Source organism: Protopterus annectens, chromosome 15.part0, assembly GCF_019279795.1.
Source record: "Protopterus annectens isolate FY-2018-M chromosome 15.part0, PAN1.0, whole genome shotgun sequence".
Lineage (NCBI taxonomy): Eukaryota > Metazoa > Chordata > Ceratodontiformes > Protopteridae > Protopterus > Protopterus annectens.
This window is the reverse complement of record NC_056749.1, coordinates 254,330,411-254,353,829: the sequence shown is the minus strand read 5'-3', so window position 1 is coordinate 254,353,829 and position 23,419 is coordinate 254,330,411. Positions and strand designations below refer to the sequence as shown.

Here is a 23,419-nt window from a genome sequence, read left to right as displayed (position 1 = left end):
GACTATGCAAGATGCATCAGACTATGCATGGGGGGCTCACTTGGCAAGGAAGTGCATTCAGGGCAAATGGGAACCCAAGTCAAATGCACCTGCATATCAATCAAAAAGAAATGTTAGCTGTACAGAATGCTCTGACAGCCCTCAAGGACCACATTCTTCCAGGGCAATTAATGGTAAAGATGGACAACACCACTGTTATGTGGTACATAAACAAGCAGGGGGTGAACCCACTCATACCCTCTCTGCAGACTAGCCATGGCTCTGTGGAACACATCCTTGAGCTACCAATTGCACCTACAGGCTCAATTCCTGCCAGGAAAGCTAAATACACTGGCAGACAAACTAAGCAGAAATCTCATGGACCCACACGAGTGGAAACTGGAATCAAAGATATTCAACATGTTGAGAAACAAATGGGGGAGCTCAGATATAGACCTGTTTTCCTTCCCTCAGAACTACCAATTGGAAAAATTCTGCACAGGGACTTCCCACAAACAAGCATGGAAAGTGGATGTCCTGTCCTTCACTTGGAAAAACCTATCAGCTTGTGCCTTTCCCCTTCTGCCTCTCCTCTCCAAGGTGCTACTGAAGATCAAACAGGACAAACCAAGGATGATACTGATTGCACCAGACTGGCCATGCCAACACTGGTGTACCCCCTTTTGCGCAGTGTGTCACTGGCACCTGCCGCAGACCCCTGCTCTGCTGTCCCAGCAGGAGGGCCAAATTCTGCACCCACAGCTTCAAACCCTGAACCTGGCAGCCTGGCTAATTACATGATCTCTCCGTTACCATCCCTCAGTAAGCAAGAGTTGGATGTCATTCTGGAGGCAAGGAGGCCTAGCACTAGAAAATCCTATGCTGAAAAATGGAAAAGATTCTGTTCCTGGAACCAAACTCAGGGGATGGGCACTTAACTGAGATGCTTCACAAGGGCCTTTCCTTTTCCTCCATCAAAATTCATGCCTCAGCCATTTCAGCTCATTACAACACAGAACCACCCCTCTTCTCTCATCCACTGCTGAAGCAGTTCCTCAGAGGGGCCAAAAACTTAAGACCACCCAGGAGAGCCCCTACTCCAGCCTGAGACCTTAACTTTGTATTGGAAAAACTCACTCTACCTCCTTTTGAGCCAGCTGCAAATGCAGAGTTGAAATTCCTTTCTTGGAAAACAGCCTTCCTTTAAGCTATCACTTCAGCAAGAAGGGTGTCTGAATTACAGGCCCTCATGGCAGTGGAGCCTTTCATCATTTTTCATGCGGACAGGGTGTCCCTCAGGACTAATCCCTCCTTCATGCCCAAGGTGGTATTCAGTTTGGCCCTTAGTCAGTCCATTCATTTGCCAACCTACTTTTCTAATCCACAGAACAAAGGGGAACAAATACTGCACTCCTTAGATGTGCACAGACAACTTAGATTTTATTTGGACAGGACTAAACCGTTCAGGAAATCTGATCAGCTGCTGGTTGCATTTGCTGCTTGGCTGAGGGGAAGGCCATTTCAAAGAAAACCATTTCTAAATGGATAGGCCATTGCATTCATTTCTGCTTTAAGCACCATGGAAAACCTACCCCACAGGGGATAAGACCACATCCAACCAGGGCTGCATCTACCTCTACAGCCTTTCTCACAGGTGTCCCTACGAGGGACATCCTAGAAGCTGCTACCTGGAGTTCTGTGCATACCTTCACCAAGGATTACCATTTGCCAATTTTCTCTAAATCCAGAGCTGGCTTTGCCACTGTAGTCTTGCAGGGCTTTATAGCTGGTCGTAATGCTATCTGATTTCCTCCTACCATCCTTAGCTTTGGGAATCTACCCAAATGTGATGACTGCAACAGTGAAACACGAAGAACATAGTACAGTTATGTACACCTACCATAAATGTAGATGTTAGAGTGTATTCACTGTTGCAGTCCTAGTTACCCTCCCTCCAGCCCCCTGACTTCTGTCAGCTATACCTCTATTCTTGCTTACTATGCCTAAAGCTTTTTGGTGTATTTGCTTTTTTGTTGGAGGTGTAACCTGGTATATAAAATTGCTTTCCATTATGGGGGCAACTAACATCTGGGGCAAGAAAAACTGATGTAATGGCATCGGCTGCATGCTTTATACCCCTGACTACCTGACGTCATGGAAGATGAGATAGCAACCAATGCAGGACCCAAGACTTTGATAATCAGTCCGACTGAGGGCTACTGCAAGCAGATAACCCAAATGTGATGACTGCAACAGTGAATACACTCGAACATCTACATTTATGGCAAGTGTATACAACTGTACTTTGTAATACCTAAAGCTGGTAAAAACCCATCGGACCCAGCTGCATATAGGCCAGTTTTAGTTTTAAACCCTGATTATTATGCGTTTGTCTATACTAACTAAAAGCTGATGCCAGAATGGATATGTATGGACTAGTGTGGTTTTGTGGAGGGGAGTCAAACATTTGACACATTACTAGAGCAATGAGGCTTCAATGGGAAAGAGAATGTAAGAAAATGCCACTGTTGTTGGTGGGTCTTGATGCAGAGAAAGCATTCCACAGAATAAGCTGGAATTTTAAGAGTAGGACAATGGAAACATTTGCATTATGCGATTCAATAATAAGATTAATTAGGAAAATTTATTGAGAGATTGGAGGCAAAAATTAAAGTGGGAGAATTCCTCTCTGCTAAGTTGTATGTGAACAAAGGAACCAGACAGAGGTGTCATTGAACCCCTTTGTTATTTACTTTATATTTAAAACCATTGTCAAGAGAAATAAGGGACTCAGAAATTCAAGGAAGTAATTGGTGTGGAAATCAAGAAAAATTACTTTTTATTTGTAGATTATATTATTTTATGGGACTTGATAATATATGTGAGAATTAATTAAAAAGGATTCATTTATGGCAGCTGAGGATATGTGGGAAAAAACTAAACAAAAGATGGTAGAAAAACTGAGAAACTGGAAGCTCTTGTTTTTGGATATGGATATCAATTTACAAATAGTGAAAATGTTTTCAGTCCCTGTAGTTTTATACACAGGTCAGACATATTTTTATAAACCAGAGAAGTTTTTTACAACACTTAATAAAAAGTTGAAGGGTTTTATCTGGAAGTGGAAAAGGGCAAGGATCAAGTAGCCTAAGCTGAACTTTCCAGAAGAACCAACCGGTTTAGGATTAGTTGATTTGAAGAGATATTTTAGAGTTACACAGTTAAGGCTGATATACATAACACAAGCAGAAAGCTGTAATTCAAAATAGAAAGGGATGATAGTGAAGTAGGGGGATTCAAGAAATAAGGAGAGAGAAGAATTTTGGATGCATATCCTTAAGAAGAAGAACAGCACTACAGAGTGTTATATTCACAAAGTATCAGAAAGTATTCTAAGAGCTAAGCCAGCACGATAATGGAGAAAGGAGATTTTACAAGTAGAGAAGACTGCAATTATTGGTACAGAGAATAGGAAAGAGGGGGCTGGAATTTATTGGAGAAAACTGGCGAAGGAGCCAAGGTATTGGGAGCAAATAGTTACAGAGGGAAAGGTAATAGAATGGGAAGATGCCAAGAAGACAATTTGGACTGCAGGCTATAAACTGCCTTCCCTATTGGGGACTGATATCAGACTGTAGGCAAAGGAAAATCGATAGGGGAATCCTAAGTGAAAGACCTGCTCTGATAGAGTTTTTAGTTGAATCTAGAACAGGAGCTGCTGTTAAAAATGGATAAGTAGAAGGGCATATAAATATTGCACGATAACTATAGGAATGAAATCATAGGGGCTTAGAAAAGAGAGACTGGTTAAGCAATTCACAAGGAAACACTGGGAGGACATATGTATGGCTCCAAAATATGCAATGAAGTCTAGAAGATTTACGATGTTTGCTTGGAAGTGTTTACATAGGTATTTTTATACCCCAAGCAGGATTTTTACCTCAGGTAGATGGCAAATGTTGGAGGTGTGACATGGGAGGTGGAGATAACTGAGAACATATTTTCTGGGAGTGTAATGAGTTGGCAGATTTTGAAGATTCCCTGCAGACTACTCTGTCAGAGATACTGGATGAATAAGTGAGTGTAACTAAGGTGATGATTTTTTTAAGCTGGGATACACTATCTGAATTGTGTAGACATAGTAAGGCTGTAAGATTGATTCTGGTGGTCGCCATAAAACAATCACTAGATAATGGAAATCGAAGTCTAAACCAACAGTATCTGCAGTAGATAATGTTGTAACAGAGATAAAAGAGCTGGAAGTGGGATCTTCAGAAGAGGGTAGAAGCAAATTACATGGAAAAACTGAAAATTGTTGGAACAGTACATGCAGATGAATGTTTTGGAGGAAGAACGAGGATTGTGGGAAGGCAGAAATTGAGCAATTTATGTAATATTGGATGGATGATAATTATACTAAAGAATATATGTAATGTATAATGTTTGTAACTGGGAACATGTTAATATGGTTTGTTTTATTTTATATAAATGTTTGTTTGCCTATGTCTTAAGTGATAATTCAGTAAAGATGTTTAAAAAAATGACTTGAGTATTCCCAAAACATTTGTAGAGTAAGCAAGCAAGACTTGTCTGTCTGAAGTTGTTCATAGTAAAGCTAGACTTCCACTTATTAAAATGGAATAACAAAAGCGTCTTTCTAGACACTAGGTACACGGCAGTCATTTAGGAGATTTGGAATACACCATTTAAACAAGGCAACAGTCTATCAGCAGTGTTACTTAAGAAAAAGACATTTAGATTATCCAGTCCAGCCAGTGCATTTGGTTTAATCAGTTTTAAAAATTTACCAACAATATCAGAAGTTATATTTGGATAATGACTGCAGCTTACACCATCAATCTGACTGCACAAAATATGATCAGAATCACCACTAAAGACATTCTTAATAAAAAAAAAATTGTCAAAATTTTAGGGTCAGTGATGTAACTGTCACCTGTCTTAAAACAGATAGCATGTGGGGGCATTCAGTTACAGGCACGTCTTAGTGTTCTTTGGGGCAGAGTGCCCTATGTCTCTGTGTATGGCAGTTCACTTACCAAGTGTCTCCTCACAAATGTACAACCTAATCAGATTTAACATAAAAAAGGAAAGAAATTGGTCCCCCATTGAGGTACTTATCTGCTCAGTGCTCTTCAGTCATTTAGTCGTAGGCCTGGACTGATGTAAGACTGCAACATACAGTTTTGCTGTGAACATGTAGCATGGCAAGAAAGAGCTAAAAATGGTACAGCCCAATGCCACCTACATATCAGGTCCATGAAGACATTTCAGAAAAAGGCCTTGGAGGAGGGCATTCAGCTTTGAAGATCAGGCAGTACATTAGCCTCAGCCAGCAGCATATTTTACTATGTGTTGTTTTTTTCCTCCTCTATTTTCCTTTGTATATATTATGCTTGAGCAGCATATAGGGCAAACTGACAAATGCAGGAGCTAGCCATACACTCTGTCCTTGTTGAACACATGAAGATACAGCATGCTTCAACAAGAGGCAGTGATAGCCCTGAGCAGGGGGAAACATAGCAGAAAACTAGCCAAGGTGAAATAAGTATGGAGGAATATCCCAGTAATATATTTTATTTATTTATTTTACATTTGTTGACCGGGTTTGTCCGACTGAGTTTAGTAGCCCTTTTTCAGCGGAGGCCCGAGGAGAAAAGCTCCGACATTGTTTAATAAAACTTAACATACAGAGTAATAGACAATGAGTTGTCATTTAATACATACAGTAATATAGAAAAGTAGCATAACACACACAAAAATTTACAGGAATATTTACAGTGTAATAAGTAGTAGTAAGAAATGGAAAAGTGAAAGTGGTTTATGGGAGGAGAAAAGAGAAAGAGCTAGTGGAGAGAAAGCAGCTATTAGAGGTAGGTTTAAGGGGGATGATTACAATGGCAGATCCATTTATTTTGTAGGTAATGTTTAGTAGCAGTTTTAAATTGTTTTGGTTGTGCAAGTTAACTAATTTCAAGAGTCTGTTCCAAGCCTTGGTTGGATTAAAGCTGTAGAGATTGTGGCCAGTTTTAGTTTTGGGTTTGTACATTTGCAAAAGGCCTTGGCTGGAACTATGGAGGGATCTTGTTGGAGTACAGTGGGAAATTAGGGATGAGAGAGTTGGGCAGTAGGGAGGGTTTGTAGAGTACAGAGTGGATGATCTGAGACTGATTAAGTGAGAGCAAGTTAGGTAGTTCAAGCCAGTTTATTTCCTTCAGTGACATACAGTGATGGGACTTGTATGTATTTTGAGTGGCAAATGTAACTACTTTGTTGTAAGTGTACAATATACTCAACAAGAACTCTTGTACATATCATCTGGTGTGGTGAATATATATCTGTTGTTTACAGAAGTACTGTGAATACCACTTGCTGAGTAGAAGAATATGGAAAAGTAAATTTTCTAAATATGTTTTAACAGCAAGGGACAGAGAATTAGACGTAATCCAGATGTTTCCAGAAAATGGTAACATGGGCAAGGTTCTACCAGAATACCTAAGCAACTGGACTACAGAAAAGGTTCGGAAAGGTAAGTCATCTTTGTCGTAGAAAAGTACATTTGTTTTGTCATACAAAATCATTGGGTAAATGATATGAGATAGTACATTTGAAGCTTATTCAGCAAACTACAGCAGTCTGTTTATTAATGATTTACGTTGCATACTTTCATATTGTTTCAGCTATTACATTTTTCATGTCAATTGTAGAGTATCCTGTGTTTCTGCTTAACTGGTTTCCAGCTCTAGCTTTGAGGAAGGGTGGAAGATAAGGTCTCACTATAGCACCAGTTACCTCGTTCTGTTACAACAGTTCAGAAGAATACCTAGACACTCTTTAGGTCCATTTGCATTTTTTTCCATTCATCATCTACCTCAGGATGAGAGTGAGTATCATTGTACAAACCTGTTTTCCCTGACTGAAAATATTGTGGGTACACTATCAGACTGCAGGCTGGAGGATTAAAGACTCAACCCCAGTGCCTTAACCTCAAGCACATAACAGCAAACCTGCACTTTTACTGCTAATGCCCATATAGACAGTATGCACCTTTTTTGTTGTTTTTGCCCCTTTTGTGGCATAGAATGGATAGTCTGGGCTAATTTTACAGAGGGTAACAGAAACTAGAGTAACATTTGAGTTGTCACAGTTTGTCCTGGGTTTCTGTAGCTGGAAACTGTGTCCCACAGGTTAATGAATGAATGAAGATGACATCATTAGATAAAGAAGTTCTGTTTTTACCATAACATTCCATCTATCTTGTCTGTCTTCATTAACCTTCTCCCACCACTCCTTCCTCCAGTCCAAGACTTCAACTCACCTGATGGTTATGTTTGTGAAACCACAGTTCCAGTTTTATCTCCTGCTCTATCCTTTTTTGTTGATTGATAGTTTGTTTTTTAGCAGACTGTGGATAAATAGTGGCAGCAAACTTGATCTGAGGTATTTTGGTGAAAGAGGCATTATGGGTAGGGAAGAGGAGCTTGAGCTTCGAATCTCAAGCTAGTGAAATGGCCAAGTTGGTTTTGAGGGTCGGAACAGAGACCCACAGATTAATGAAGAGTGAAAATAGACAACACAGACTGAACATTATGGTAAGAACATAACTTCTTTTTTTTTAATATGGGACAGGATTTCTGGACATTACCTGTAATGGTTATTTTGAGAAAATGAAGCAGGTGTACAGAGACTTTGTATGGGGTGGAGAAAAGCCAAGAATAGCATGGGAAATTATGGTAGAACCCAGTGATAAGGTGGATGGGGGTGACGGATTTACTACAAGCTTGTATTATTGCTGACATATTGAGGTTATTCAGAAGAGTCTATGAAGAAGATTACAAGAGTATAATATGGGAGAGAAATGTTGGAGAAAGAAAGGAGATGTAATTATAACATTGTTGGATACACCAGCAGGGGATTTAGAGCTGGGGGTGATGAAGGGACTACAAAAGATATTTAGCCGAAAATGGAAAGACCCACACTGGAATTTCTAGAAAAGAGAGGCTAATGTCATTTGGAGGCTGAGAGCAAGATGAGAATTTAAGTTTTACTGTTTGGAGATGTAAAGTTAAAACAGGATGTGGTAAGGTTTTAGTTTCAGATTATAGTTTAAGGATTGATGACATAGTCTAATGTGAAGGAAGGGTTTTAATAGAATGTTTAGAATGGGAATATCAAGGGATACTTTACAGACATAATGATATGGTTAAAAGTGTAGAAGTTAATGATAATGCCTCTGATAATTTTGGAGAATGATGCGTGGAGGGAGCAAGTAAGATTGACAAATGGATTACTTAAGTTAGGGAAACAATGTTTGAGTTTAGGTAGTTCCAGAATGCTAGAAGAACTAAGAAAACAAGCTCGGTGGGTGGGAATGGCCTACAGTAATTACCGTACTAAAGACAGCAACAAAAGATAGGAGATTTAACATTTTTACTTGGAAGTGTTTGCAAGAGGTTCTCCCATTCGATTCTCAGCTGGAGCGCCTTCTGTGTGGAGTCTGCACGTCCTCCCCGCGGTCGAGTGGCGTTTTAAAAACATGCGTGAACGGGCGTAATCCTTCTTTGAAGGTTGGGCGTCAAGCTGGCACCTCAGCACCATAAAAATCTACTGGCAATCATTTGCGGACCGGAGTTCCGCTGTGGCGACCCCTAACTGGGAAAAGCCGAAAGAACAAAAACAACTTCGAAGTGTTTGCATAAATACTTTTGTACACCACAAAAGTTATCAAAGATGTTTTTGGGGTGGATGAAACATGTTGGAGCTGTAAAGAAGTTAGGGGTACATGGAGACATATTTTTTAGCATTGTGTTAAATTGGAAGTCTATAAAAGGAAATTAACAGATTTGTTTGTAGGGAAGATAGAGTTCCCATAGAGGATAAGGGAGATTGTGGGCTTAATGACTTCTGTTAAAAGTCACTAAAAGGTGGAAATTTGAGGACCCCTCCCCAAAAGACAAAAGTCAAAGGTACTAATGAATAGGCTGGCTGAGGAAGGGAAAAAAACTCAAGTAGTGTGTTAAATGATAAATAGAGGACATAGATCAATGAAAGTAGAAAAGGGTGATTAGGAAGATGGAAGATTAATAAGAAATGACACTAACAGAACTGGAGAAGTAAAGCAGCTTAGTTAAGATGTGATATTGTCTGTATACCAGAAATGCTAAGGGGAAGGGGGGGAGATGAACATAGTTCAGGGATAAGAATTAAGATCAACAATTGTGTTAAAATTATAGATAGTTATAAATAAGATTAGTTGATAGAGATTGAACTAAAGGTAACACACATACCCAAAATAACAAGGGGATATAAGAAGTTGCTAACTGGGTTTGTTATCATATGCTTGAGACTCAGAAAGTCAAGTAGTACTCTCAACCGTAGGCTAATGTCAGCATGACAAATACCTATATATCCAAAAAACACACCGAACATCAAAATTGCCTACCGATCCTGATCTAGGATTAGGTCAGAAATGGGGGGAGGCAAGTTCGGACTGTCTGTATTCAGTTGTCCTTACGGAGATTTCCGTTTACCTCTTCGATGTTCTGCGGTTTCGCCGTTTACGTGTCGACAATGTCAGATTCGACACTGTGAACGTTCGTGATTCTAATATAGACCCTAAAAAGTGTACACACCGCTGTTAAAATGACAGGTTTTTGTGATATAAAAAAATGAGGTCACAATAAATCATTTCAAAAATTTTCCCACCTTTAGTGTGACCTATAACTTGTACAGTTCAATTGAAAAACAAATCTGTTAGGGGGAAAAATATCAAATATAAAAAAAGTACAATAAGCTGGTTGCATAAGTGTGCACACCCTTAAACTAATACTTTGTTGATGCACCTTTTGATTTAATTATACATTCAGTCTTCAATTCAGTTCAAAGAGCTCTTCTTCCACAGGAAAACATAAATCTCTGTCTGTTTTTAAGGTTTTCCACTCAGACATTAGTCATTGAGATTGGGAATACCTCAGGATTTTGGTTATTATGACATCTGTGATTCTCATGCTACCCCTGGCAAGACTCCACATGAGAAAGATACAGTGGTGTCTGATATCTGTTTGGTGCCAGTGTCAGTGCCCTTTATCTATTCAGATCCTACTACTGGGGTTTGCCGGAAGAGAAAGCTTTTGGTGGAGACAACAGATATCCTTAACTCCTCTCTGTTCCAAAGCAGTCAGTCACCACAGGCTTTGCTTGGGGAGTAGTTTCAAGAGGAATAAAAGTGCAAGGTGTGTGGGACACCAAGGACAGATGCAAGACTTCAGTACCACAGTCATGTGCTACACCAACAAGCAAAGAGGAACCAGGTCATACCCCCTGTGCAGACTAGCCATGTTAGCTTGAGGTATAGCTTCAGTCTTGCTCTTTACGCATCCTACATTCCACCAGTGCAAAGCTGTGTGGCATATAAAGCGGAGCATGTCCAGGGCAGACCCTTGTGAATGGACACTAGATCAGGGGGTCTCACAAGATTTGATCCATTTGTGGGGAGTTCCTTAAGAAGACCTCTGCCTCCTCTTTGAACATTCAGCTGGCAAAATTTTGTTCCAGCTCTCCATGCAATAAGGCCTGGAAGATGGATGCTTTTTCTTTAGTCAGGAATATTCACATGTGGCTTTACACCCATATCCAGGATACTTCTGAAGTTTCAGACAGAATCCCCGAAGGTCATTGTGGTGACTCCCTCCTGGCCCAGGCAACCATGATTCTCCCTTCTTTTGGAAATAGCCAGGGGCAATTACCACAACCTTCCTCACAGAATGGATCTACTCACACACGAACAAGGGTGTTTGAAACACTCCAGCATCAGTCATCTTCAATTGACTGCATGAATGATAGGTTTTTAATTCCTTTTAGTCACCTGTTTTCTGAGGATGTGAAGCCGGTACTAATGGAGGCATGAAAGCCTGCTACTAGAAAATCATATATTGGCAAATAGAAAAGCTTTCCTAGTTGGTGCCAGCAACATAACCAGCACCCATTCAGGGGTGGTAGTTCTCTGTTTATACAATATTTGTGTGAGTTACTATTCTATGGCCTTTCTTATTTTTCTATCAAAGTTCAGTTATCTGCCTGCCTGTGGATCGTCCTTTTTCAAGGCAGTCTTGTGTCATCTTGTTCTTGAAAGGGTTTTGCATTTGAGACCTCCAAGTGAACCAGTGGTCCCTCCTTGGGATCTTAATTTTGTGTTAGAGAAGCTAACACTTTCTACAGTTGTACCAGCTAATCTGGCTGACTTTAGGTTCTTAACATTGCGCTGATCTCTACAAAAGGGTATCTGAGTTGTGAGCTCTTATAGTGGGTCAACCCTACCTATTTTCCCCAGGGACAGGTTTTCTTTTGAACTAATCTTTTTTTATGCCTAAGGTGGTATTTGAGTTTACTTTAAACCAAACTGTCCATCTCCCCGTTTTCTTTCCTGAACCTTTAAATGAGGGCGAAAGGATACCCCATACCTTGGATGTCCACAGACAGCTCTGGTACTGTATTCATAAAAATAAATCTTTTAGATCTTCAGATCAATTGTTAATTTCTTGTGAAGGTAAGAGGAAGGGGCAACTTGTGTCAAAATTTCCAGATGGTTATCTAGGCTATTACCTTTTTTTATACTAACCATTATGAATCTATTCCAGCCAGGGTCAAGACACACTCTACCAGGGCCTTGGCTTTTTCTGTGGCTTTTTGGTAAGGGTTGGATTCTAGAAGCTGCTACTTGGTCCTCTGTATATACTTTTACAAAGCACCATATACTTGCTCCTTCCTTGGGTCTAGATCAAGCTTTGACCATTCTCCAGAGGCTTCTGGACCCTTTTCCTTCCACCTTCCAAATATAATTGGCTGTGGTAATCTATCTATATAGCTAAGCTACAGCAGTAGTGATTAGTATAGACAATGTAGTACAGTTGTATAAATTGATCTTATCCTAACAGTAGATGTTCGAATAATCACTGCTCCAGTAGCCGCTCCCTCCCTCCCCCTTGTATTTTTTGTAGGTTTTTATTCCAGGATGTGGACATATATTTTTTGTTATTCTTAGCATTGTCCTTTCAGGGATCAGCCTCCCTCTGTCTGCCATTAGGATAGCTCTGAAAGGCTTTGCACCCAAACTTGTCTTTTTGTCAGCTCAGCTGGAGTTGCCTGACAGTTAGTGCATGTGGACGTTACCCTGAAGCTTTAGAAGCTGGCCGGCTGTTATATCCTTATCAGAATATAACCTATGTAGATAAGGCTATTGCAGCAGTGATCATTTAAACATTTGCTGCTTGCACAACTGTACTTTTGTCAGTGTTAGACTTTCCTGAAGGGTGCTTTCATCTAGGGGGGATTCAGTGAATGCTCCCAGTTTGCAATCTTCTGTGAACATGGTCAGCCCGAGATCTTTGACATTGGCTTTGACCTCCACGAAGTAGGTGGCAAAGAGGAGTGGGCCCATCACAGAGCCTTGAGGGACTCCACTGATGATGGCCTCGCCTATCCTAACCCCTGAGCCAGTTAACTGTCCAGGGTGTTATAAAGAGGTTTATGCCTGGTTGGTTCTGTAGGGTTTTTGACAGTGCCTGAGTGAGGTATTGTATCAAATGCTGTAGCTAGATCTAGGTAGACAGTATGCACTGCTTTCCTCTCATCCATTGTCTTGTTGACCTGTTTAAAGAAGCACAACAGGTTCATTAAGCTTGACCTTTCTTTGATAAAGCCAAACTGGGATGGATCTAGTGTCTGGAAGTTTCTATGTCCTTGATGATGATTTTCTGGATAATTATTTCCATGGGTTTTCAAATACTAGTCAGACTAAATGGATCTATAGCATCCAGGGTTTGTTGAAGGTCCTTCCTTATGAGGGGAGATGACCAGTGGAGTCCTCCATTCCTGTGGCACAAAGCCTGTTTTAAGACTACAGTTAAATAGCAACACCAAGGCTGCTAAGTCTTGTTTTAGACTATTCAGGAGGCATCCCTGGATGTTATCTGTGCCCATTGTGGCTGTGTTCTTGGTTTTAGTGGGCGCAGCCAGACCATTCTCTCTAGTAATTGTTGAAGGGGTTATGTTTGAGAGTATTTCTTGGAGGATAGTTGGGGTGAGACGAGGCAAAGATTGCCAGACAGTCAGCAGACCTGAGGAATTTAAGGGAAAGAAACTGTCAATAACTCTATTCGTCTAAGCATCCAGACAAACACAACAGTGTTTCTTAATCAGGCTGTTAACTGACTCTTTGTAGTATTAAGCAACCACTGATCATTTAGAAGGTCTGGCAAAAAGAAAGTGAGTGAGTAGTTCAGGTAACAACTTTGAAGAAGAATTACAGATGTCTGTTTACTTAAGAGTTATCACAAGTCCTTTGGCCTGTGGTCTTACTCACTCAACCTATGCCTTATCTGCACTGGGGCATCAGCCCTGTACACTTCTTCTGTCTTCAAGCTAAATGTATTTCCTCACTCACCAGACAGATCATAAATAACTCATTAGGTTGACTGAAACATGAGTATACAACATTAGAGCATTACCGAGAATTAATGGAAGGAATGTAAAATAACTTTTAGCAGTTATAGTGATCATAATGGGTGTTAGAAATCACTGTTTAAAAAAGAAAACTTGTCAGAGAAGGAAGAGGAGGCCTTAACAAGAGGCAGACTTCTACTTCCCTGAATTATAAACAGTTCCTAAACCAAGTTATGTACCTAAGTAATAGACCTGCAAGTGGCAAGCCATAAGTGAAGGCTTTACCTGCTCAAACTTGTTTGCATGACTTTCAGTGCCATACTCCTGTAAATACAATACTGACCATTTCAGCCAGGATATTCCACTGCTCTACTGCTGCTCTGTGCTTTCAAATTATACACCTCTATGTAAAACAACTGCTAAAACTGTAAAAATAGACTTGTCCTTAGATGCTCCTGTCTCCATCAGTCGCACAAAGCTTGTACCTCCACTTGTGCTGTGTCACACGATAATTAACATGTCACTGTTATACATTTTTGTCATGAATGTAGTCCCCATTTCAAGAAGGACAGAAGAAGTAGGGACTGTTTAGATATGCTGTCCTCCTCAATCCAGGTGCAAGTAGGTATGCAGAAGTCAAAGTGGGTGTACTGATGCTCAAGTGTGGGACTTGAATTTAAGATGACACTGAATAATATACTCAAGCCTTTGCCCACTATGAAGACCAACTCAAAGCTTAACTTGATACTCTTGAGTGTAATTTTCATACTTAGTTTTAGTATTCATCTATCCATTTATCCACAAACCATTTTTCCATTTTTTTTGCATATTGTTAGGTGAAAAAAGTTTGGATGGATTATTTTGCCGTGGCCCAGACAACCTGGGTTCAATTATCAGCTCATATGTATGAGGCGCAGGCAAGGAGGGATGGGGATGGTGCCCATCTTGGGGAGGCTGGTGTTTCTCTAGGTGCTCCTTGAAGGGAGGCGTGGTCCATAGAGGAGAGTAGCTGTTGGATGGAAAAGATGAATTTGGGGTGGGGTGGTAGCATGGGGTTGTGGGTCATTAAATAACAAATCCCTGCCCAGCAGAATCAGTCACCTGCAATAACCCCAGGATGACTTTAAGAACCACAACAGCCCCAATCCTGAATTGGAGAAAATTTGTGGCTGGAAGGATAATCTGGTAGACTTGATGATCAATGAGGACACTGGCATGGCTAGAAGATATAAAGCAGTAAGGGGGTGTCTATATGGATTATTTTTATCTTACTTGAAAATCTTGGAAATTACTTAATTTAAAATGGTTTCATGACCATAGTGAGAATGATACGACATGACTGGTTTTATGTAAATAGTGGAGTAGTTTTATGGATGTTGATTTGTACAAGATTTACACTTTTTTTTTCAGGAACTAAACACATTTGATTGCCATGTGCTCTGTATGTGCATCTGACTGCATAGTAATCGTACAACTAACACCCTATCCTATCTTAATTTATCAGTCTTATTTTTGTATGTTGATCAGGTATTTTGCAGTAATGTGATATTAATTTCAGCTTTTTATTTGCTTATATTTCTTATTAGAGGGAGTTAATGTAATGCCTAACTCAGTTGTGAAGTCTGTTCAGTTCAAAGATGGCAAGCTTTCAATCAAACTGAAGGATGGAAGAATGGTAAATATTTCTGATGACCAAAAAAAAACTTGCTGAACATCTCTTTTTGTGGATAAAATTAAAGCCTTTTTTTTCTTCTCAATAGGTTCAGACTGATCACATTGTTGCTGCTGTAGGATTAGAACCTAATGTTGAACTGGCAAAGTCAAGTGGCCTTGAGGTGGACTCAGATTTTGGAGGATTCAGAGTAAATGCAGAGTTACAAGCACGGTCCAATATTTGGGTGGTAAGATGTAAATACTATTATTTAAAAAAAAGTTTGCTAGTTTCTTGTCACAAACAGAGGAACAAAAACAACATCTCCAAGTTTATGTATAATACAGATGTAGATGTTTGCAGCATTACCAAGGAAAAGACACATTTTATAATAGGAACTTGTGTGAGAGAGTGCATAGATTGCATTTCCAGTAATGATTTGAAGCCAGCAGAATATTAACATAGCAAATACAAATAATGACATATCTGTGAAAACCTTCATATACTGAGTTACAGTAGCACGTGAAAAGGAGTGCAGTCAGTTAAACAAGATAGTTAACTCAAAAGGATATATTTTATAAATATAAAGTACGTAGTGATTGCTTTATCCATTGTTAAATGTGGAACATCTGTTGCTTCCAGATATGTTGTCCATAAATGGTGGCTGTACTGTTTATACCTCTGAGGTTGAGGTGATTTCCTTGAATTTTGGTAATGGCAGTGGCAGGACACCAGATATACACTGGACAGAATTGTTGAAAAAAAAAAACTATAAAAAACAGCTAAGATCTTCTCTTGTCATTTTATGCCTGTAGCCCAGTACTGAGTACAGTATAACATGACTGTAGTGGTACACTATTTACTTTTTGTTGGTTTGTTTACTACACAGGCTGCAACCTAGCCATTCCAGTCTTTGTAAATAAACACACACACACACACACATATATATGGTTTACAATCACATTTTCGAACGGAAGTCACTCAAACTGGGATGGTTGAAAGGCTGTTTTCTAGTTTTGGTAACGCCAAACCGCAAATGGTCAAGTCCATAACAGTGAATGCTAGTATGCATTCGCTGTTGTGAGGTCAGTGTTCTGCTTGGAGATCGCACTACAGTGGGGATTGGGAAATGTACCCTTTTCCTCACTATAGTGCAATCTTGGAGTTTGTATACCTAAGTAGCGGGGGGTGGGTGCAGGAGGACTTGCACCCCTGCAAATTGGTCAGAAATCACTGGACTGCAAAGTACATTGGGAATGTCGACACTGTCGAATATGGATGTGTAGACATTACTGTTTTCATCATTTTGCCTAGGCGATGTTTATTTTTTTTTTTTTAAGTCATCAGACGACAGAGTGATTTTCAGAAATGAGATAGTAAGTCTATATATATATATATATATATATGTGTGTGTGTATATATATATATGTATTATTTATATATATATATATATATATATATATATATGTGTGTATATATATATATATATATATATATATATATCCCCGGTTGAAAAGTAAATATGCACATATTGTTCCTGCGAACATTTGGCAGTCATAAAAGGAATTAAATGTTGTGGAACTGCTTACTGTTAAAATTCTCTCTATATGTATGAGGTCTCTAATATGGGCAGTGCAATGATGCAGTGGTTAGTGTTGTTGCTTCACAGCAAGAGGTTCGCTAGTTTGTTTTTTTTCCTGGGGGGTGCCTTCTGTGCGCGGAGTCTGTATGTCCTCACTGCGTTCTTGTGGATGCTCCAGTTTCCTCCCCACATATTAAAGACGTGTCTGGAGCTTTTCGCCCTGGGCCTCCACTGAAAATGGGCTCTGTCCAAGTCGGACTTTCCTGGTAAACAAATGTTAAATAAAATATATAAATATAGAGCTACAAAACTGCATTAAACCTCATTAAATCCATAATGATAACCAGACTCTGAGTAAAAAAATGTACATATCAGCATTGACTGTGTGCAATTTCATTCAGCTTTTCCTGGTTAGGGGTCGCCACAGCAGATCACCAGTCCGCATATTGATTGGTAGTGGTGTTTTTATGGTGTTGAGTTGCCAGCCTGGTGCCCAACCTTCACAGAAGGCACACACATACACACACGCACCTACCTGCGTGTCTTTAAAACTCACTCAACCATAGGGAAGACATGCAGATTTTGCACAGAATGTGCTCCAGCCGAGACTCGAACCTGAGAACTTCTTGCTGTGAGACGACAGTGCTAACCGCTGCACCACCGCAACCACATCAGCAATGACTATGTAAATACAGAAAACGACTTCCATTGAAAAATAGTTTTTCTTTATAAATCTTTAGACAAATAAACTTTGTTCTGTGGGTGGGAGCCTCTCCTACACACCAAGTATACCAACTACATAGTTGTATAACCAGAAAAAAACACCACATTTGTGAAAAATTGTTTATGCTTCTCTTTTTGCAGTATTTAGCTGCAGAAAAACTATAGTCATATGCCACTCACATGATAGAAAATGCAAAAGAAATGAAAACTGCATGATTCCTTACTTCATTTTCACTCAAGCTGGAGCAAACCTGGCTGCACACAACCTACAGTAAACCTAGAAAATCCTGCTCGTAAAAGCAGTAATTACTCTTAGTGTTGTTAGTTATACGTATGGTCTTATGGTTGTGGATTTTGAGGAATCCACATATTCTTTTAATATTTCATGGCAAGGTTATAAGTTAAATGTGATCAGTTTAAAGTAAAAAAATTACGATGAGAATACACCTTCGTGGTCTGTTATGTTTCTCAATGTCACAAGTAAAACTGAGGGCTCAACAAAAGTATCTTGCTTTTATAGTTTTTACCATACCTTATCTTGTTTAATCTGTTTGAAAGTTTTTAAGATTCTGAGGTCTTGACATGGATGTTCTTGCAGAATGATAGGGTGAACAGGATGGAAGTGCTGTAATGCCAGTACTGACTTTAAAAACAAATGTATTTGTGATTTTTTAACTACTAATATTGCTGTGTATGGCATATCTCACATGCAGTGTGCCAGAGATCTGACTGATCACTTATGATGTTTTCTTTACTTAACTGGGACAGCTAAAGTCATAAGCTTTGTGTGATACCTAAAGCATGAAAGACATATCTATGATTTTGCTATTGCTTGTTCTTGTGGCTGAATATGTATGTTTAATGGTGGGAGCTGTAAGCACATTCCCAGTACCACTTGAAATTTTACTCCTCAAATCTCCAAGATTTATTACCCAGAAGCCCAATGTGTGACATTTCTTTCATTGTTTTTGTATGCCGTCTGAACAAATGCTCTGATTATTTTTTGGTCCTGCTTCAGTCAGCTCACAGTGCACTACAAACAGAGAATGTTGAAAGTTTAGCAAATTTGTCAAAACTCACCAGCCTGTCCAACACATGGTTATGAAGACAAGAATTCTTCCAGTAATCTGTAAAGATTTTTGTTTTGGATGTGGTAAAACAAGACCAGCAATAAAGTGCTATTTAAGTTTTCAGTAAAAAAAGAGCTTTGATCTATCTGCATATAGATAACCTTTACACTCACAGTCTAGATAATGAATGTCTTTGTTTATTGTGAAATAGTTATTTGTTGTTACAATTAATGTTTATAGTGTTTATTCTATAGTATTAAAATGCTAAAATATTAGATATTTTTAACCAGCTTTGATTGTACAGAGGAAAAAACTGACTATGGCTCATGTTACCTGGGTTCAGTTAGCATTTGGTCCACCTGTTGGAACTAGATTGAGGAAAATGAGCTTGTCCACCCCGCTATTGGGCAGAACAGCCTAATGGTTGTCAATTTTGCTCATTGAAGAGGCTACAGGTGCAGTTGTGGCCTGGGTACAGATGTTGGACTCGTCAAGTTGCTTCTTGGTGGTGGCCTTGAGTTGCAGTTGAACAGAAGCTTGCAATCACATGGCCTCTTTTGTGACATACATCACATGACGCCTGTCCAGGTAATGTGCGAGGGCTATAATCACATGCATTTATTGCTGGGATGCCAGCAGGGGCATAGACAAACACATGGTTGTCTGGATGATCGCCTTTCTGGTTGCTTTCTGGCGAATGGGCTCAAGAATGATTGGAGGAGGCTTGATGGTCAGGCACAGTAGTAAAAATCACATAGAAAAGCAAGATGGTTACAGTATAATGATTAAAATATTTACCTTATAAACAAAAGGTACAGGGTTTGATTTTTACCAAGGGAAACTGGTAATATTTAAAATGGTCCACAAGGGCGGGTATTTTTTCTGTTTTTGACTTTCTCTTCTGTTGTATGTGTGGCACTCATTACATTTTTTTACTAGGCATGTACTGTTGTAGTGATCACAGAAAATTCTTGTAGGGTTTGTTAAACCGGAAGAAAGTTAACCATCTTTCAAAAAAAAACTTGTTGTACAAAAGCCGATTTTCCATTCTTTCAGCAGACAAAAGTAAAAAAAAAAACTGCATTGTATTTGCTTTTTCAGTTGTCTCGGTCTGACTTTTAATTCAAAAAGTAACTGGTATAAGAATGCCTTCTGTAATATACCCTTGAAGGCAGAGTTCATCCACTGCCATTAAAGGACTCTGGCAAACCTCTCAACCTGGAAACATCAAAAATCTGGACAAGGCCCATGAAAAATAGGTACAAATCGGTATGCTGATTAACATATACTTTGCATACATAATTATGTAACCCCACCCACTCCAATGGAGTTGTGGGATACCAACTTTCAAACGCAAACTGAAGAACAGACGACCAAAATATGGCACCAGAGTCCCCCTGCAGCCATTCCATTGTCCCATTGCCTGGCTATTTCACCCCATGTACCATAAACACTAATGTGTACATACTGCTTTACCTCTACAATGATTATTTGGATTTTTATTTTTGCATTTTACCACACAATGCACAAACATTAATAGACATCTGCTAAACAAAGTAATACTGTCCCACAATGAAAATAGACTTGGCATTAAAACTTCTCTGCCCTTGAAACTCACATTCATTGAAACAGCATTGAAACCCACACCACATACAAAGAAAATGCATCTGGCCAATGGTGGATAAATATTACCTTTGGGCTGTTTTCAAATCATTGGCCCCTTGCACACAAAACAATAAACATACATGTGTTCTTTTCTTTGATACACCTTCCTGACTTTATTAAATATTCCTTGTATAATACAGCACACTTGTTAGACAGAGTGCATTTTTAATTTGTTTGAACATTTTTCCAGTAGGCTGTACTGTAGGCAGTGAAGCAAAATACATGAACCAGTAATTACAAAACTGCCCAATGCAGAGCATTTCCATCATAAAAGTCTACTTCCACACCCACACTATAAATAGAATGACAGTAGTGTAAGCCATAGGCATCTTGCACAACTTCTCGCACTTATTTTCAATTTCAGTTTTTTTTGGGGGGGCAAAAGACCAAAAAAAACAGCGACACGTTTTATACATTGCTTGTATAAGTTTGGAAAGTTGCTAGAATAAAATGTGTTACCACCATGCATTTCACGGGCAAGACTTGCACCCAGGAGCCTGTGCACTACAGTCATAGCCACATATCACTATGCCAAATCCGCAGTTTCCTGAAAGATAGGAAGACTGAAACTTAAATGGCCATCATTTAGTGAATTCAGTTCTTACTTCTCACCATAGCTCACAACCTCTTAGCACAAAAAAACCTGGAAAAAGCCAATAATGGGGGAATACAAATTCAGTTCTCACTTCTAACCATAGCTCTCAACCTCTTAGCACAACAAACTTGGACAAAGCCAATAGTGGGGGAATACAAAATCAGTTCTCACTTCTCACCATAGCTCTCAACTCTTAGCACAAAAAAAATGGACAAAGCTCACAAGTGGTGGTGGCTAGGGACTTTAGGCTCTTTTTACCTTGTACCTAAGATACAGGGTTTGAAACTGAGTACCTCTAACCACCAGGTATATTAAAATGGTGGCATTGTTACACACACATACACACCTGTTTCAAAAGATTCCTTACTGCAGGTCCATCCGTTCCCTGAACATAATTTCCTCTTATAAATACTTACTTTGCATACTTTGTAGAAAAACACATCTAATCTGTTTTAAGTAGTCAGAATTGTGGAATGGCAGTTATGACACAAATGCTTTTATTTCTTTCCCATCAGTGGCGTAGTTGTTCATATCAAAAACTGACTTTCTTCTCTGTACCCTGATATTTCATGAACTCTTTGCCACTACCATACACTGCAGACAGGAAGCACAACTGTTAATGGCCCAGTTAAGGCCATGTGTCAGTTATTCACATAGCTACGGCAAATACATTTAATGTAAATGGGTCCCCGCTTTCTCCTTTGCATCTAATTAGGATGACATGCTGATTACAGTCAGTGGTAATGACTCTGCCACTGCCCTGATGTGTCATCATTTATTTCTGTTATATTAATATAAGACTCTGTGACTCACTTGCTGACTTTATACAGAACATTTGGATTTTCCAGTGCTTGCAAATGAGTGAGTCAATAATTACGTAACTACAAAAAGTTTGCAGAAAGGATTGAGTGATTTATAAAACTGGGGTAAACCATTTCTGATATTCTAATACTGTAGTGTATTTAAGAAACAATCCTTACAACAGGATATGCAATTACTTGGGAATAATCCATAATCTGGGTATGCAGTGAGGTGCAAGGCTAAGGTTGAATGCCCACACAGGTAAAGTGCTATTGATTAATCACCAGTAACCATTCAGTTTATAGGTTCATAGGTTCATACTAGGCTATCTGCTCTAGGGCATTTATAAGCCTAGCCAGAGTGTGTTTGGCTTTCACCACCCATTTTAAATTAATTTTGCTACGCCCTTTTTAGAGGTTAGTATACTGTGCCTCTGTCTAACAGTGACACAGAAGTGATACCCTGGGGTAAACCTATGATCTCCCATCCACTCATCAAGATTCCTCTTGAAGAGAGTCAATGAGGGACTCTGCCTAACCTGGACTGGGATTTTATTCCAGAGTGAAGGGAGCCTCTGGGTTATGAATCTGTCCCTCCAGCATGTCCTATTTATTTCAGTGCTGAGGTTCAAGTCTCTCGACCACGTAGCTCGATGGGATTTGGATTTTCTGAGGTGCAGCATGCCCATTAATTCTGGGTTGGACATGGCTTTATACGTCAGGCACAGATCGCCTCTGAGCAGGCGGTATGCCACTGAGTAGAGCTGGAGTTTCTTTAACTGGGAAGCATATGGCATCTGTTTGAGCCCTTTGATCCTCTTGGTGAGGTACTTTTGGGGTTTTTCCAGTTGCTGCAGGTGTCTGGTAAGGTACATCCCAAAAGGGGCACTGCACTCAATTATGGGCCTGATGAGGGATGAGTAAAGAGGCACAATGACCTCCCCTGATCTAGATGTGAATCCCTTCATGATTAGGTGGGCTATATAAAATGTTTTTCTAACCACTTTTGCCACGTGGTTGTCAAATGAGAGATTGCTATCAACTTGGGTCCCCAGGTCCCTAATTACTTCTTCTGTACTTATGGATTACCACCTATGTGGTAATTTGTGGGCACTTTGTTTTTGCCAAAGGGGATGACTATACACTTTTTGGTGTTTAGCTTGAGGCCATGGCTCTGGCACCAGTTGTCTGTTTCTATGAGGCCCTTTTAGAGAATGCTTGTGTCGGCTGGAGAGTCGATTATGGCACCCAGTTTGCAGTCATCTGCGAACTTGGTCAGCCACCGTCCTTCTGTGTTGGCCTGTACCTCCGAGAAATATATACCGAACAAGAGAGGTCCCAGGACTGAGCCTTGTGGGACGCCACTTGTAACTGGTTTGGAGTCTGACATGGCTCCAGCAATTCTAACCATGTGGGTTCTGTTTTTGAGCCAGTTTGCAACCCATCTAGTGACATAGGGGTTTATATTTAAGCTGGTGAGCTTATCTATAATGCCCGAGTGGGGTATTGTATCAAAGGTTTTTGAGAGGTCCAGGTAGGCTGTGTGGACCACCTTCCCCTCGTCAATGGCCTTGGTGACTGTTTCAAAGAAATCAACCAGGTTTAAGAGGCAGGATCTGCCCTTAACAAAGCCGAACTGGGTAGGATCCAGTGTCTATAGGTCCCCGATATCTTTATTTATGAGGTCCATGATGATCCTTTCCATAGCTTTGCAGACCAAGCTAGTCAGGCTTATGGGGCGATAGTTTCCAGGATCCGTTGAGGCACCACCTTTGTGGAGAGGGACCACTGTTGCTGTACGCCACTCTTTGGGTACATATCCTGTAGTAAGGCTGAGATTGAACAGTAGTTTTATGTTTGGGTTTAGCTCTTCTTGGAGTTCATGTAGGACGCAGC

General features: G+C 39.8%; 1 protein-coding gene across 4 annotated transcripts in view; it reads left to right on the top strand.

Moving 5' to 3' along the window:
• Positions 1–23,419, top strand: part of AIFM1 (apoptosis inducing factor mitochondria associated 1) — a 774,257-nt gene that overhangs the window by 517,185 nt on the left and 233,653 nt on the right. For all 4 annotated transcript variants that reach the window (XM_044057008.1, XM_044057010.1, XM_044057009.1 and 1 more), the window contains 3 exons: positions 6,419–6,526; positions 15,024–15,112; positions 15,198–15,338. In XM_044057008.1, coding sequence (XP_043912943.1) covers positions 6,419–6,526; positions 15,024–15,112; positions 15,198–15,338 — 338 coding nt within the window. The remainder of the gene's footprint in view (positions 1–6,418; positions 6,527–15,023; positions 15,113–15,197; positions 15,339–23,419) is intronic.